The sequence below is a fragment of the Microtus oregoni genome, unplaced genomic scaffold (genome assembly GCF_018167655.1).
Source record: "Microtus oregoni isolate MIOR12 unplaced genomic scaffold, Mior012 000255F_ref0000239, whole genome shotgun sequence".
NCBI lineage: Eukaryota > Metazoa > Chordata > Mammalia > Rodentia > Cricetidae > Microtus > Microtus oregoni.
In genome coordinates, this window is record NW_024544931.1 from 71294 (window position 1) to 88114 (window position 16821).

At 45.2% G+C, this 16821-nt stretch overlaps 1 protein-coding gene across 1 annotated transcript in view; it reads right to left on the reverse strand.

Annotated features, from left to right (window-relative positions):
* Positions 1-597: 597 nt before the first annotated feature.
* LOC121445654 (DNA repair protein RAD50-like) overlaps positions 598-16821 on the reverse strand; it is a 33743-nt gene continuing 17519 nt past the window's right edge. The window contains exons 8-11 of the mRNA XM_041647796.1: positions 6196-6281; positions 5538-5680; positions 3190-3323; positions 598-1753 (exon numbers count right to left, since the gene is read on the reverse strand). Coding sequence (XP_041503730.1) covers positions 1576-1753; positions 3190-3323; positions 5538-5680; positions 6196-6281 — 541 coding nt within the window. The 3' untranslated portion in view covers positions 598-1575. The remainder of the gene's footprint in view (positions 1754-3189; positions 3324-5537; positions 5681-6195; positions 6282-16821) is intronic.

The window sequence follows — 16821 nt, forward strand, 5'->3', positions numbered from 1 at the left end:
GACAAGGTCTTGCTTTGAATATACAGCTGGCCTTGAATTCAGAGACCTTCCTGCCTCTGCTAGGAGATCACACCTGGCTATGTGAAGCAACTTTGAAAATTGATTATAAAATCACACCACCAATCGACCATCAAAATGCTGAAGATGGCCGGGTAGTGGTGGCACATGCCTTTAATCCTAGCACTTGGGAGCAGAGGCAGGCGGATCTCTGAGTTCAAGGCCAACCTGGTCTACAGAATGAGTACCAGGACAGGCTCCAAAGCTACACAGAAATACTGTCTCGAAAAACAAAAGTTGAAGATGTTTTATGTCCTTCTGAAGTATCAAATATTCCATCAAGACTTAACTATGCAAAACAAACAAGTACATCCATGCCATTAGTATACAATATTTGCTTTTTTCTTTAATAAATGATAAAGCTGTGTGTGTGTGTGTGTGTGTATATATATATATATATATATATATATATATATATATATACACACCAATGAATTGTTTTTTTTTAAATATTTATTATGTATGTTCTGTCTGTGTGTGTGCCTGCAGGCCAGGAGAGGGCACCAGACCTCATTACAGATGGTTGTTTGTGAGCCACCATGTGGTTGCTGGGAATTGAACTCAGGACCTTTGGAAGAGCAGGCAATGCTCTTAACAGCTGAGCCATCTCTCCAGCCCCCACCAATGAATTGTTTTAAACTAGTTTTCTTTATCTGTTTTCAGTTACATTTTACTTATGCATCTGTTTTATATACTTGATGGAAAAGGCTGTGTGGAAGAAATGGCCCTGTTCTAGAGATCTGCAGACGGCGCAGAGCAGGCCTGAGCAGCTCAGTGACAGAACTGGACCGCTGTAAGCATGGGACTTTGATGTACCCTGTCTACAGAGAATATCCACAGAAGGCTTCAGCTGGAAATTCCATGGAAATGTGTACTGGACTTCAGCAGGATCGGCCTCTGGAGTGAAAATGAGGTTTGCCCTTGCCTGTTCATGGGGAGAGGGCCCCCGCTGTGGGCAAGCCTAGCTTCCCACCCACATGGGAACCTGCTGTGAAGAGCAGTTGGGATTAGTGGCCATGTCAAGTGGATACACATGACAGAAGAGTGGCAGGCCTCTGCATGATGGGCAGGGCAGGAGTGGGGAGTTTCCTCTGGCAGCTGCACGGAGGGAACTGGGTATTTATTCTATCAGATGGTCACCTCTGCTTCTGCCCCACAGCCAGCCACCACTCAATGACCACAGTTTTAGTTGGGGAGACACAGGCTCAGATAGACAGTTTGTATTCATGGATTCATGTTAAAGCGGAGTCAGTCATTATTTCTCATTCAAAGCTTCAGAAAATACTAACGTTTTAAGTGCCTAAGCCATAAATCACCAAGGCAACAATACCCCACCAAGTCAGCCCTGCTTTGAGAAGTGTCATTCATCTGAATGGCCTTCAGTTGGCAGGAGGATGAAAGGCTGAGCAGAACGGGGAGGTTGCTAGGACCACGGGGACTGGGTCAGGCATCAGTTCAGTCTTCAGTATAGAGACAGCCTCAATCCCCTCACGTGACTTACTTCCCTACTAAAACACGTTAGTGAACCAGGGAGTTAATGCTGCATGTCACAATCTCCGAGCACTGGTCCATGTTCTTCCTCACCCTGTAGAATTTCTCCACGTATTCAGATCGCCCTAAGAGCTCCACAAAATCTTCATCATGAGTGATTACCAGAAGCTGGAAGTTACGCTGCTGCGAGCGACTTTTTATGATCCTGAAACAATACATTGAGAACACCATTTTTACATTTGGAAAAACCACTGGAAAAAGAACAGCTGTGTGCCACAAGTGACAGGGCCTTTGGCTGCCCTGCAGGAAATGGGGGAGGGCTGGGGCCTTCAACGTAGGCAGGTAGGAGCCTATCTCCTTCCCACACAGTGGGATGCAGGGATGCATAGCCTCATGACCCACCCATCTGGCCAAGAACCAGGTCAAGAATTTGGACCAGTTCCCCAAGATCCTAATCATGCAGGAGAAAGTCTTCTAGGAAAGGCTAAACTATTCACAGCCAAAAGAGCCCAGCTCGCTCCTCTGCCTAGACTCTCCTGAGCTGCTGCTCGACTTCTCTGAAAGTCTAAAAGTAATTCATGCAGACAACATGTAGGGGAATAACACTGCCTTCTGAAGAGCTGGGTCTACTTAGAATTCTGCCACCACCAGTCACTAGATGCATCAGTGCTGTGACACACAGAGGCCTGAGTGGGTGTACTGGGGACATTTTTGCTCATCAGCAGCTGAGGTATCAGCTCTGAGATGCAACCAGAGTTTTAACTCACACTTGTTTATCACCTGCCTGGGGCTGGATGCACTTCATGTTTTGATACCACAACCCCCTCCTTCCTTGCTGGTCCCCCAGAACTATGAAGAACTGGCTGGAGGAGATACCTGTGCTGTCAAGAGTTCTTCTGGGGTGGCTCTGACGTCAGGGAATGGAGCACACAAGAACTACAATTTAGCCTCTATCATCATCTACTTACCAGGATGCTTCTTCCATAAAATCTCTCATCCTCCACAGTAACCATGTGACATGTGACAGACAGTCCTAGCTCCACTACCACCAGTTCTAAGTGTCTGGCCAGGGCACATATGGACTCCTGTGCTTACCATGGGGGCATTCACAGGAAACCTAGAGGAAGCCCGGAACTGCTCACCCTTACCTGCCCTATGAACACCTGTGGAGAGGCAGAACATGCCTATCTCAATACTCTCATTCCTTTTATTTTACATGCATTGGTGTTTTGTTTGCAAGTATGTGAGGGTGTCAGATCCCCTGGAACTGGAGTTAGAGACAGCTGTGAGCTGTCATGTGGGTGCTGGGAATTGAACCCTGGTCCTCTGGAAGAACAGTCAGTGTTCTTATCCCCTGAGCCATCTCTCCAAAGACGTTAGTTCCTTTTCAAGAAAATCTGGAGAATTACTATTAAAAGGCAAAGTGCAAAGCCTAGTCTCAACTGGATTCTTTTCTTTAATGGCGTCTCACTGACTAGCCTGGAATTCACAATGTGACAAGGCTGGCCCTGAACTCACAGACATCTGCCTGCCTCTGCCTTCAAGTGCTGGAATTAAAGGTGTGCACCACTACACCCAGCTCTGCTATTGGTATTTAGAAAAAAATTGCAATCTGCCCTGAACTTGAATTGAAATACTTACTCAACCAAAGCATGTGCAAGAGATTCAATGTTCTCTCGGTCAAGATTTGTCGTCGGCTCATCCAAGGCAAGGATGCCACAGTTCAGACAGAAGGTTTCAGCCAGCGCCAAGCGGATAATGAGAGAGGCTAGCACCTGGAGAAAAGTTGCACAACAGACTTCTTTAGAAGGGGATGGTGAAATGAACTGAGTAGGGTGGCTGCACCTTTGTTCTCAGCAATCAAGAGGCAAAAGCAGGTGGATATCTGAGAGTTTTAGGCCAACCCAAGCTACACAGGAAGACTGTCACCAAAAACAAGAGGGTAGTAGAAGGTGGGAAAGGTCAGAGGTCACCGATAGGGACAGTTCAGTGGAGACCACTGCTCTTCTGAAAGGTGGGCCATCAGCTACATTCTCTCAGCCTATCATCTGCACTGACATAAAACACTGAGGAAGCCCTGCCAGCATTACAGTGCTATCAAAAACTGACATCACAGGCTAAGGGGCGATGCATTACAATTTATCAATACGAGTCCAAGATTCACCTGGAACTCACTATGTAGTCCAGGTTGGCACCAAACTCTGAGAGACCTGCCTGCCTCTGCCTTCTGAGCACTGGGACTAAAAGGTGTCATCACACTTAACCCTAAGACTTTCTGATTTGACCCTTATAGCTTCTCAGTGATGAAACTTGTTGGAAAACATTACATTTTCCTGAGCCTCACAGGGGCTCTGGCTCAAAAGAGAAACCAGGCAGTGTGTTCTACATCACACTGAAGAGTATGTTTTTGTAACTGTGACAATGAGAAAGAAAGTTAACAGAGCACAGCTCTATTTGTACTTATCTCTAGGAGGCCACTGAGTCCATTCATGGACTAAAAAACATTCAAACCCTCAGGCTTGGTCCAGTCTTCTCAGGGCTGTGTCCTAGGAACACAGCTGCTACTCAGACTGTCCTGGGAGGGCAGAATGCTTTTGTGTGAGTGCTACTCTCAGGGCCTGCTGAAGTCCTGGGCTTCTGAGCCAGGGCAGTACACACCTTCCTTCTGATGTCCAGGGCAGGCCAGCAGATTGCAGAAGCCGGGTGCCCCTTTGGGGGACAGATACTTCCTTCCTGCCTTTGAACCCTACTCCTGCCAGTCTAGCAGCACCCACGTACATGCAGGCTGCTGGTTGGCCCACAACCACCAAACCATTCATCTGACACCTCTCCCTCCACTAGGAAGAAAGTACTGTCAGTTTTCACAATCTAAGAGCAGCTACAGGAAGCTGTCTTTTTGCTCAGAGACCATGTTTCAAACTCACTTATAATGAATATTACACATCGCCAAACAAGAAAGCAGGGATACTGTTTATAGATTACAAACTAGTCATTTCTTCAGATTATGACTGTGATAGTAATCTGCATTGTCTGAAATTGGTGTTAGCTGTCTGGACTAGCAATAACTGGGATAACTGTGTGACTAATGTGACATCCTTTCCTAAGCTTGTGAAATTTTATGAAAAATCTGCCTTACTATGAAGGCTCAGAATCTGCACTCTTGTGCATGGTTAACAAAATCAACACTCAGGACCTCCCGATGCTCTGGGATGCAGGTCTCACGTTCCAGCCTTATTGAAACATTTCTCATTCTGATTTCCCCAGTGCTACAAACAAACCTACCTCCTCCAGGAGCCTCGTGTAGGGCCACTGACCTGATGTAGCCATTGGTCTAGAGTCCAGCACAAAGGCTACGTGAGGTGCTGGTGATGGGGAGTCAGTCCTGTGCAGAGGCTATAGTCTCAATGACACAGATCAGAATCCCTCATTTGGTTTAACTCAGGGTCTAGTTTGCTAGTGTTCTTTGTCCATTTGAGATAGGGTCTTGTGTAGCTCTCAGGCTGGCCTCAAACTCAGTCTATAGCCAAGGATGACTTTGAACTTCTGATTCTCTTGCCTCCACTCCCCTAGTGCTGGGATGATAGGCATGTTTTGGTAGTGGTGAGGGGCAAGCACTCTACCAACTGGTCCACATCACTCCCCCTGCTAGTATTATTTATGACTGGCAGTATACTTACTATTAATTTTGAGATGTTCCTGCCCATTTTGATACCAGAATGCATCTTTGGGGGCCCTTTCTCTGAGAAGGAGTGCTGTTGAAGTGAAATGGGTCTGGGTAACTCTGACCCTTTTTCTTGTCTTCAGAGCACTACAGGGCATATTAGCAAGCAGCAGGATGGGGTCATGATATAGCTGTGTCTGTCTACTTCACAAGGTGACAAGGAAGGTGTAAGGAGCTTCTCCTTCACTTAAGGGGAGTCTAAACCTTCCACAACATGGGGCCTATCTTTAGTTCTTTAGCTGGCTCCATAGGTTGCTGAGATACCTGCCTTCTGTCCAGCACTACATCGTCCCCGCATGTCCAAGGCTGTGTCCCCCTTCAGCATCACCACTCGGTAGTTGTAATTCCGCCTTTTGTCAGAAGCAGACACGTTTTCATCAGCATCTGATCGAATTTCTATGTATTCAATATCTGATACAGAAAGCAGAGTATTTTAGAGGACCCACACTGCACCTCTGTTACTTATACACATCGTTCACAACGTCTGGGGACAACAGTGAGTCTGATGGCTTTGAACGCATTGGCTGCCTTGCAAGCTATCTGGCCAGGAGGACTTAGGAGCCACGTGGTCTACCAAGATGCAGCCTGGATGGCCCGCCCCCAGCCTGGGCCCAGCTCCTTTTCTAAGTTTCCTTTGGGTACTTTTCTTATCACATTTGGGCCTATCCCTATCTGCGCTTTCACAGAAACCATTATGTCATCAGCTCATTGTGTCTGCTACAGACAATATGAGTCCTACAGGGCTTTGGAACAGAAACTTTGCGTTTTCTTTTTGTTATAAGATATTGCAAAGATAAGAATTCTTAGAAAAATCTTAAATGCTAAGGAAGGGGTTTGAGAAGGTAATGCTGGCATGGTAAGGTCACACAAGAGAAGCTGTGGACAGAGCTTTGGAACAAGCATTTGGGACACACCATATTAATTACCTTGTCCACGATAAGTACTCCGCCAAAGATCACGAATAATTTTGTTGATTTCTTCCATTTTCATACTGTGAAATTTCATTATTGCTCTGGAAAAGGAAGCCACTTTTACTTGGTGCAATATATACTATTTATATGAAAGACAGGAGAGTGGTATAACAGTTTATGCTAAATTATATAAATATGTAATACAGTAATAATAATAAAAACATCATTGCCCCAGTACTTTCAATTATAAAAGCTGAATATGAAAAGTGCTAGACTTTCCTGGTACTAGACTGCTAGGCATATGCCAGGCCCAAGTCCTCACACGGCTCCGTTTTTACTGTGGGATCCAAGTACTTCTTTAAGTGCTCAGAAACTGCAGAGTTGAGTGTGGCAGCCCACACCTTTAATCCCAGCACTCAGGAGGCAGAGGCAGGCAGATATCCATAAATTTGAGGTCAACTTGATCTACACACCAAGTTCCCCAAAGCTACACAGTGAGACCCTATCTCAAAACAAACCCCAAAAAACTTTCAGAAAAGTCGTCTCTAACAGGCTTCTTTCTTAGGCCCTGAGAGCACACTGGAGAGGCAGCTTCCCCGGCACCTGCAGTAGGCTGCTGTAGAGAAGACCCACGATGTGCTAAAGCTGAGGGCGCAGCTAAGCCAGGGGCCCTTGTTACACAGCAGAAGCAAGTCTAAAATTGTTGTCTGGCCCTGTTAAAATTTTTTTAATTTTTATTTTTTTGGAGACAGGGTCTCCACATAGCCCTGGGCTGTTCTGTAGACCAGGCTGGCCCTGGAGTCAGAGATCCACCTGCCTCTGCCTCCTGAGAGCTGGAACTAAAGGCACGTGCCACCATCGCCCAACTCCTTCTAGAAATGTTCAAAAGCCAGCCCCTTATGTTCTTTTATTCCTCAGATCAGTGAGAATTTTATCTACCCAAAGGCAGCGTTGGCTCAAAAGGATAACTTACTTAGAAGCCTGACCCTTTATTCCGTCACAAGTCCTAGCCTAGTATGCTGACCTCCACAGGAATGCCCTTACTCCCAATTCTCTTGTAAAGCAGCAGTCTCTAGACACTGAACGACATGTTTGTGAAAGCCAGAGCTGCCTGTTAAAGTTGAATGCCATGTGTGCCCCAGCTACCTCAAATGTGGAGGCAGGACCATCAGCACAAAAGTCTCTGCCACGGTAAGAAGGCAAGTTTCACGGCTACCACCATGCAAGGATGTGAGCGGACTCCCTTCCACTTGCAGGCCTCTTATCTGATATATACAAAAAAAGAAACTAAACGTAATGCCACTGCCTCTGTACAATCATTTTGTGATCTTCTGATCATCAGCTACAGAGAAAGAAATGACTCAACATAAATACGTCTAAATATCAGATGGGGAGCTGCTGAAGTAGTAAAGCCTGGAAAAACACTGCTTCACCAAGTCTCCATTTTCTAATTCATGCTCACCTCAGCCTAGCATTTTATGCTTGTTTCAGAGAGTAGACAAACCAGCTATCATTTTCTTCAAAAAGGAAAACCACAACAAAAACTACCTCACAGAATGTTCTGGGGACCAATTGTGTGAAGACTACCTTTTCATAGCTCTATATACTATGATCCTAATTTTATAAAAGACTTCTTAAAAATGTTATTTTTTTTAAATTTATTTATTTATTAAAGATTTCTGTCTCTTCCCCGCCACCGCCTCCCATTTCCCTCCCCCTCCCCCAATTAAGTCCCCCCCAGCCCGAAAAGGAAAAAAAAAAAAGTTCAGAATCTCTTTTGAGATTCATGCAGTGTCTTAACTGTAAAAAAAAAAAATGTTATTTTTTTCAAATTGATAACTAACATAAAGAGCACGTGAATGGAGAACATACACCAGGTGGGGAAGGACTGTGCAGTCTCTGCTGAGACCCAGAACGGTGGGAGAGAGCTCCAGTCCACAACGCCAGTCCGCTCTGGGTGTCACAGAGCTGACTCTGGCTACTACTGGCTGGCCTAGCAGCTAAGATTTGTCTCTGGGAGTTACAACATAAGGCAACCTCTGGGGATGACAAAGGTGAGTAGTAGCCCACCTGAGGGAGTAGCACCGACATAATGAGCGTCACCTTCTGAAAGACAACCCATGTGCAAAGTCACACATTATCTCTCCAACCCCCAGTTACTACACAACATATCCTATGGAAATTTGCCCGGGATTCAGAAAGTGGCTAGGATACTTTGGTTAGGATAGTTTTTTAAGGCTGTGAGCAGACAAGACAGTTTTCTGAGTATTATCAAATCCTCAAGGTGTACCCACCTTCTGGGTATACAAAGTATTATGAAGTAGGGAGAGACTGAATAGAGGGCAAAAACTTTTGGGCCTGTTTTGCCTATCATGACAGAAATCAGCATCCTAAATAAAACTGAGTTTAGTTTAAGGGCATTGAACAGAACACATAACTGCTGGGTATGGAACCCAGGGTTAAGCACATCTTGGGTAAGCATACCATCTCAGGTTACTACCAACTGGTATTTGTCCCTAGAAAGCAAGAAGAGCACAACAGGAATAAGGTTGTCCAAGGTAACTTACTGCATACCAGAGTAAAGAAAAACAGATGAGTGGGGGGGGGGGGGCGGGGGAGTCGTGGTGCAAGCCTTTAATCCCAGAAGGTGAATCTGTTAGTCTGAGGCCTGCCTGGTATACAAGATGAGTTCCAGGACAGCCAGGGCTACGTAGAGAAATTCTGCCTTGAAAACTCTAAAACGGAGTAACCCTGTCTCAAAAGATCAAAAACAAGCTGGGCAGTGGTGGCGTATGCCTTTAATCCCAGCACTCAGGAGGCAGAGGCAGGTGGATCTCAGTGAGTTCGAGGCCAGCCTGGTCTACAAGAGCTAGTTCCAGGACAGGCACCAAAGCTACAGGGAAACCCTGTCTCGAAAAACAACCCCCCCCTCAAAAAAAAAAAAACAACAAAAACCCCAACAACAACAACAAAAAAACTGTAGTGATATTTTATGTTTTAACAAATAAAGCTTGCTTTAAGATTAGAGTGCAGAGCTAAATCACTAGGGACCAGGGAGTGGCGGCACACACCTCTAATCCCAGGAGACAGAGGCAGTTCTCTGTTAGTTCAAGGCCACCCTGGGTAACAGAAGATTAAATCTGTTTCAAAGAGAAACAGAACTCACACAAAGGTGATCTCCCAGCACTTGGGATCCCACACCTTTAATCCCAGCACTAGGGAGGTAGAAACAGGAGTGATATGGCTAGGCTGATAGAGGAATATAAGGCGGAAGGAGACAGGAGCTCAATGCAGTCTGAGGATGAAGTCTGAGGTGCAGTCTGTAGCTGTCTGAGGAGGCTGTCTGGGATTGCCTCTTTAGTCTGAGCATTGGTAGAGGTAAAAGGTCTCTGTAGTGCCTGCCTGCACTGCTTCTCTGATCTCTCACTTTTCACCCCCTAATATCTGATTCTGGGTTTTTATTATTAAGAACAATTAGAATTTGTGCTGAGCCAGGGGATAAAAGAAGCATCTGGTGTAACACCGAGTTTTGGTCAAAATCACACATAATTATGAGACAAATGGAAAAAAATTTCCTTTTACAAAACGTCTCAGCATCTATAGCAACAACAGCAAATACAATCTAAGACAGACACAGCATTTTCTCCACAATAACCAAGAAAGATGCTACCAAACACAGGGCTGTGGAACAGTGGCTTGGTAAAATATGGGAGAAAGAAGAAAATGATGAACAATGGAAGAGAACCTGTCATTGTTTCTGTACTAGGGTTTGACTGGATACATAAAAACTCAAGAAAAACAACTGAAATATTAACATTTTCAAGTTAACCAGACGTGAGCCTAGATATAGTGTACAGGTGTTTAATCCCAGTCCTCAGGAGGCTGAAGCAGGCAGATCTCTGTGAGTTTGTGGCCAGGCTGCAGCAATTAATGAGCTCTTGGCCAGTCAAGGCCACATACATAGTGAGACCTATCGCAAAACAATTTATACAGTATTACTATCTGGTTTCTAACACTGTTAGGAAAGACAACGGTGGGGGTGAAGGGAGGGCCCTATAGTGTGAGAGATGTGCCAGTCACCAAAAGTCTTAATTCCAGAACCCCAGAAACTCTCATAAAAAGCCAGATACAGCCGGGCGGTGGTGGCGCACGCCTTTAATCCCAGCACAGAGGCAGAGGCAGGCGGATCTCTGTGAGTTCGAGACCAGCCTGGTCTACAGAGCTAGTTCCAGGACAGGCTCCAAAACCACAGAGAAACCCTGTCTCGAAAAAGCAAAAAGCAAAAAGCAAAAAAAAAAAAAAAAAAAAGCCAGATACAGTGGCTCATGCCACTGGGGAGAGGTATATAGGAGGAACCTCTCAAGTTCAATGACCACCAGCTGAAGTGATGGGCCCCAAAACCCTCTTCCAAAAAACAAGGCTACATAGAGAGACCTTGTCTCAAGAAAAAAGAAATGGACAGATGCGTGTTCTCTCTCTCTCTCTCTCTCTCTCTCTCTCTCTCTCTCTCTCTCACACACACACACACACACACACACACCCTATTAACAATGGCAATAAAAGTATAAAATATGTAGGAAGAAATTAATATCCAGCACTAAAGAAAAAAGCCATAAACTTTTCAATAGGACAAAAAGAAATCACCGAACAGGAGACACATGCTAAAGGAACCACAGCGGCAGAATCCTTGTTGCAAGGACAGATTCTTCCCAAGTGCTCCATGAATAGAAGCAACCAAAGCAAAAACACCATGGAAGGATTTAAACAGAGAATTCGGTGAAATCTGTACACAGACTCTAAAATTCTGAAAGAGAAAACACAAAAATAAAACTGGTACTGAGACAGGAAGAGATATTAAAAAGTTGGTGGACACAGAAGAAAATCTAGAAGTTAACACAAATAAAAACTTGACAATAAAACTGACATTTCAAATCAATTGGAAAAATTTCAATACTGTTGGAAAGGAGAAAAAAAATAGCATCATGACTTTGTGTGAAACTCCAAAATAAAATTCAAATGACTGAGAGTTAAAGCGGGAAGCTGTCTCAGTGAGTGAAGCTCTTCCAGGCTGAGTGTGAGGCTCTGAGTTCAGATTCCCAGAGCCCACAGAAAACCTGGATGCAGGAGCGTGTGCCTGTAAGTTCAGTACAGAGAGAGGGGGAATGAAGACAGCCTAGTCCCTGGAAGCTCAGGGGCCGGCTATACTTAAGAGACCCTGCAACATTAGCCGGGCGTTGGTGGTGCGCACCTTTAATCCTAGCACTCGGGAGGCAGAGGCAGGCGGATCTCTGAGTTCGAGGCCAGCCTGTTCTACAAGAGCTAGTTCCAGGACAGGCTCCAAAGCTACAGAGAAACCCTGTTGGAAAGAAAAAAAAAGAGAGACCCTGCATCAAAGCAAGGTCTGACACACCAAGTGACCTCTGCATGAGTACCGCGACACATGTGTGTCTCTCTCACACCTGCTATTCAGAAGGCTGGTCAGGAAGACCACTGGAGAATATCCAGAAGAGAAGTATTTCTGCAGTCTCTGGACTGAGAAGCTCTGAATAAGGCACAGAACTATGAAGAAGTGCCATGAAGACAGTGGATGGACGTGTGATGAATCAGATACTAAAATGATAGACAAGTGTCAATTTTAACCAGGGCATTTCCATGCAGCAATGGGTCATGATGAACATGACCCATGGAGATGGTTATGTTCATACACTACAAGTGGAAACACATGCTTTATAAGTGCTTTTGGGAGCCAATCTAGCACTAACAAGTTAAAGATGATCATACCCTCTGACCTAGTAGCTTCATTTCTAAGAAGTTATCTTTCTGGTATATCTGCATTAGCATACAAAGACATACATACAGCACCATCAGTGGTGACCAAATCTTAAAGCTTCCTAATGTCAAAGGTTGAAATAGGCAAAATATTTTATGAATTATACAGACATTAAAAGTAATAAAGCACACACCTCTATTAACACAAAAGAATTACAGTTACGTGGGGAAAAAAAAGAACAGAGTGAGCCAGGCAGTGGTGCACCCCTCTAATCCCAGAACTTTGGAGGCAGAGGCAGCTCCAGGACAGCTAGGGCTACACCGGGGTTAGTGATGCAGGAGCACCTTGTTGAGTATTAGGCAATATCACCAGGTGAATCCTGGCCTGTCCTGACATGTGTTTTGTGACTTGTAGATGTGAAGTATGGAGAAGCACAAATTCCCTGTAACACATGCGGTCCCTATAATATGGACTAAAGGGAGGAACAATCACGTCCACTTGGGAAAGGTTAAGGGAACATTCCAAGGAGGAGAAACAACACAGGAAAAGTGGGTGTTAAGAGAACAAAAAGTGTTCAGCTTGGTGAGAGGCACGGTGGGATCAAATGGGAAAGGCAAGGATGGAAGTCTTTCCTATTATGACAACAGGAACCACTTATTTTTTTTTTTTTTTTTGGTTTTTCGAGACAGGGTTTCTCTGTGGCTTTGGAGCCTGTCCTGGAACTAGCTCTGTAGACCAGGCTGGTCTCGAACTCACAGAGATCCGCCTACCTCTGCCTCCCGAGTGCTGGGATTAAAGGCGTGCGCCACCATCGCCCGGCTCAGGAACCACTTATTAACCGAGCAGAGAAACACTGGGGCATGCAGGGGTGAGACTGAGATGAGAGAGCAGAGTGGGCACGGCCCCACAGTAGCCCGTGAGTGACAGGCTCAAGCTGATGGAAGGGAAGCCGCTCTGAAGCAGTCAGTGCAAACTGAAGCTGTAAATGGCCTGAGTCACACCACTCTCTCCAGCACTTGTTCCAGGTACTCAATACTAGGTATAAGGAATGACCCAAAGGAACTGGGGATGTGGCTCCATGGAAGAGCACTTGCTTACCATGCACAAAACCCTGGGTGTGATTGCCAGCACTGCATAAAGCCACGAGTTGTAGTGTGTGTATGTAATCCTGGCATGGGGGGTGTGGTGGAAATATGAGAATCAGTTCAAGACCAGCCTTGGCCATACAGCAAGTTAGAGGCCAGCCAGGGTTACAGCATACATGAAACCCTATCCCTAAAACAAATAAAAGGATGACCCTAAAAATCCATGATTTCTCCTAAGGCAACAATTTAAATGTCACAGGCTTTTCAGACAGTTGAGGACAGTGGTTGTCTGGCAAATATATAGTCCTGCTGCGGTCTAGAGTGCTGTCTATCAGCTAAATTCACAATAACACATGCGAATCAGCATGCTTTTTCTCGTAAAAATTGGTTCTCAAAAGATAAGAATTGCTAAGTTCTAAGAAAAAAACAATTTATAAACTTAGTCTTATAATTAAATATTCACTAACAGCTTGAAAAGAATTCCTTAAGAATTCTCCAATACTCAACTGCATTTTGTGACGATGAATGGTAATTCTGGCGGTCCTGAGACTTAGAATGTGATCTTCCAAATTACAGATGTTCCCATTTGAAAGGCAGCATCATGTGGCCATAAAGCCAAGTCTTGTGCTAATGAAGCTACTGTGGCAGGAGGCATATCTTAAACACCGTTCCCGCTGCAGAATGTACAACACCAACTGTGAATGGACGCACACCACACTCTGATGCCAGTGCCATCAACACAGGCTCGCTGCTAGCTCCAGAAGAGGAAGCAGATGGTGGACGCAGCTGTGCCTGGATGGGCGTTGTTGGGATGTAAGAAATCTCTGTACTTTCTTTCTGCTCAGTTTTGTTACAGACCTAAAACTGTTCTAAAAAATAATTAAAGGAGAAAACGAACCAACCCCAGAGGTGTCAATGTAGCGTGTGGAGCTGTTCTTGCACACACCCTCTGCTTCTTCACAAAGGCAGACTTTAGGTGCCAGGGCTGTACTGCCTGCCACTCCAGCACCTCTGCTCCAGAGCTTCTACCCCAGCAGGGAAAAGCCAGCCACCTGCCTCCACACTTGCTCTTTCAACAAGAGGCTTCGGAGAGCCCGAGTTTACCCTCTTCACTAGCACACAGCTTCCAGCCTGATGCCACAAGTGGAGCCGCACACCAGGCCTCCTGCTGTTGCTTTAAAGGCTACTTTCTACCTCAGCATCTGACCAAGAGCACAGAATCAAATGCTTAAGATGCAGCCATGAAAAACCAGGGGCCTAAGAGAAGTCTTCCTGCCCAACAGAAACAGTGTTGTGAGTACCATGTTCCAAATGAATTAGAATTTCTTCTTGCTGAACTCAAAATTCTTAATTTGGAAAATTTAAGTGACTCTTTTCTAAGTTAAAATTATTATGACTTTACTAAACTCATTTCCAGTCTCCTAAATCAGCTCTTAACATTAGGCAATGGTTTAACCATTATCACAAGATGAACAAAAAAACGACCCTGCAGTCGATGTGAAATGCCATTGGCTATCTTTGGGTTTGTAATCAATCCCTTACAGGATGCTACTGTATGAAACCATAGTGCACTGTGGTCAGCGCAGGATGAGTCCTGAATAAAGTTCTCAACCAGAGCTCCCCTTGAAGGCCCAGACCCGTGCTCTCTACAGCCTGGCAGGGAGCTGGCTGCCAGATACAAAGCTATGGGAGTTGTATGCTTCATGAGTCTCAGAAGCAATATGATATAACACACACTGTTTCACATTTGGGAAACAGAATACCAAACAGCATTTTGGGCAAGTGACTTATCCCAGTTTTGTTTAAACTGTGGTGCTGTGGCTGGATGGTGGTGGCACAGGCCTTCAATCCCAGCACTTGCCAGGCAGATCTCTGTGAGTTCGAGACCAGCCTGTTCTACAAGAGCTAGTTCCAGGACAGGCTCCAAAGCTACTGAGAAACCCGTCTCGAAAAATGAAAAGACAAAAAACCAAACTGTGGTGCTGTGTGTGGGGCCGTACATCCTAAGCCATGCATGTTTCCTACTAATGACCAGTGTTTCTGCCAAAGCCTCTGCTGACTGCTGCTCCAGATGATTACTAATAACAGATGCTAATCAGCTCTTCTCGAAAATGCACTGCTAGTTTCCTGTGTTACCTTAAATAGACCACTGTGCAGCAATGACATCGACAGGGTTCTCGATCCTTTTTTTTGGCAGGGGGAAGAGGCAAACTTAGGGATCACAACATAAATCTTGAGATCTCCTCTGTTTGCAGGACAAACCCCCAGACTCCATTTGGAGGAAATTTTACTACTACTTTTCGTATTTAGAAGACTACATCTGATGAGTAGATAAAAGACCTTACTGAACAGTCTGGCTTTGCTTCTGAAGCAGCTAAATTTATAGAAGGAAGGCACCCCTGCATCTCCTCACCTCCGCCCACTCCTGGCTGGCTTCATAGAGCTCCCAGATCCTCCTGGCATACTCAGTGCAATACCTCACGTTCCTCTGCGGAAACGCCCTGTCTTCCCCAGGCAGACAGCTTGGCAAACCTACCAAGGCATCTATTCTGCTGGCTGACTCAGCAGTTTAGGGACAGGACAGGTTATGGCAGTCTTCTACGACCTTTTTAATGTACGTGTAACCACGTGGCGCCTCACTGAGTGATGGCCAGAGGGCTTCTGGACAGAGTAGTCTAACAGTTAATACACACAAAGCCCAGGTCTGTGAGCCACATACTGTAGGCAAGGACTGGATTCACAGCAGACCCTCCCACCCAGTTCCTCTAGATGGGATCCCAAGTTCTCTTTACAGCAGAATGTGCTATTGCCATCTCTCCCCTATCATTTTCTCCTCACTCAACTACAACTAGACTTTAGTTTCAACTGTTGGCTTTCCAGTCATAAACCTCCAATCTGTCAAACTCAAGGTCACCTTTCAGCTTGTCTTAATCTTATTCAACATCTTAGGAGTTAATGATTCTTGTAATATTTGCTTCACTTGGCCTGCAAGTTACAGCAACCTTTAACAATTTGTGGTGTAGGAGGTCCTTCTGTCTATGTGTTACTTTCATTGGTTAATGAATAAAGAAACTGCCTTGGCCTTTTGATAGAACAAAACTTAGGTAGGTGGGGAAAACAGAACTGAATGCTGGGAGGAATAAGGGCAGAGTCAGAGAAGCCAAGGGTCCTCCGCCTGAGACGGTAGCTGGTTAGAATCTCCGGTAAGCCACTGCCATGTGGTGATACACAGATTAATGGAGATGGGTCAAACTAATATGTAAGAGTTAGCCAATAAGAAGTTAGAGCTAATGGCCAAGCAGTGTTTTAATTAATACAATTTCTGTGTGGTTATTTTGGGACTAAGCTAGCTGGGCAGCCAGGATGAACAAGCATCCCTCTCCCTTGCAACAAACTTGCCCACTGCACCGGCTTCTGATTCACTTGTAAACTAGTCTCTGTACCCTTCTCTGTAGCTACACCCTTTCCATATGCAACAAAAGCCACCAGCATGCTCTAGACTCTGGATTCTGTATTTAACTCCCTGATTGAATTCTTTATTTGGAAGTCTACACAAGCATTAAAGTACCCAGCACAGAACTCTTCCTTTCCTCTCCCAAACCATGCATGTTTCAGGAATAGTACCTTGTTCCCTGAGAGCCTGCTGCATAAGTGAGAATATACAGACGCACTCCTCAAGCCTTCTCTTCCCTCAGCTCCATCGGTATGCTGTTCCCTGTTTCCATGGCTACACTCAAGTCTTCCACTGCTATCTCTTTGGTCACCATGTCAGTCTTTTCTCACTGG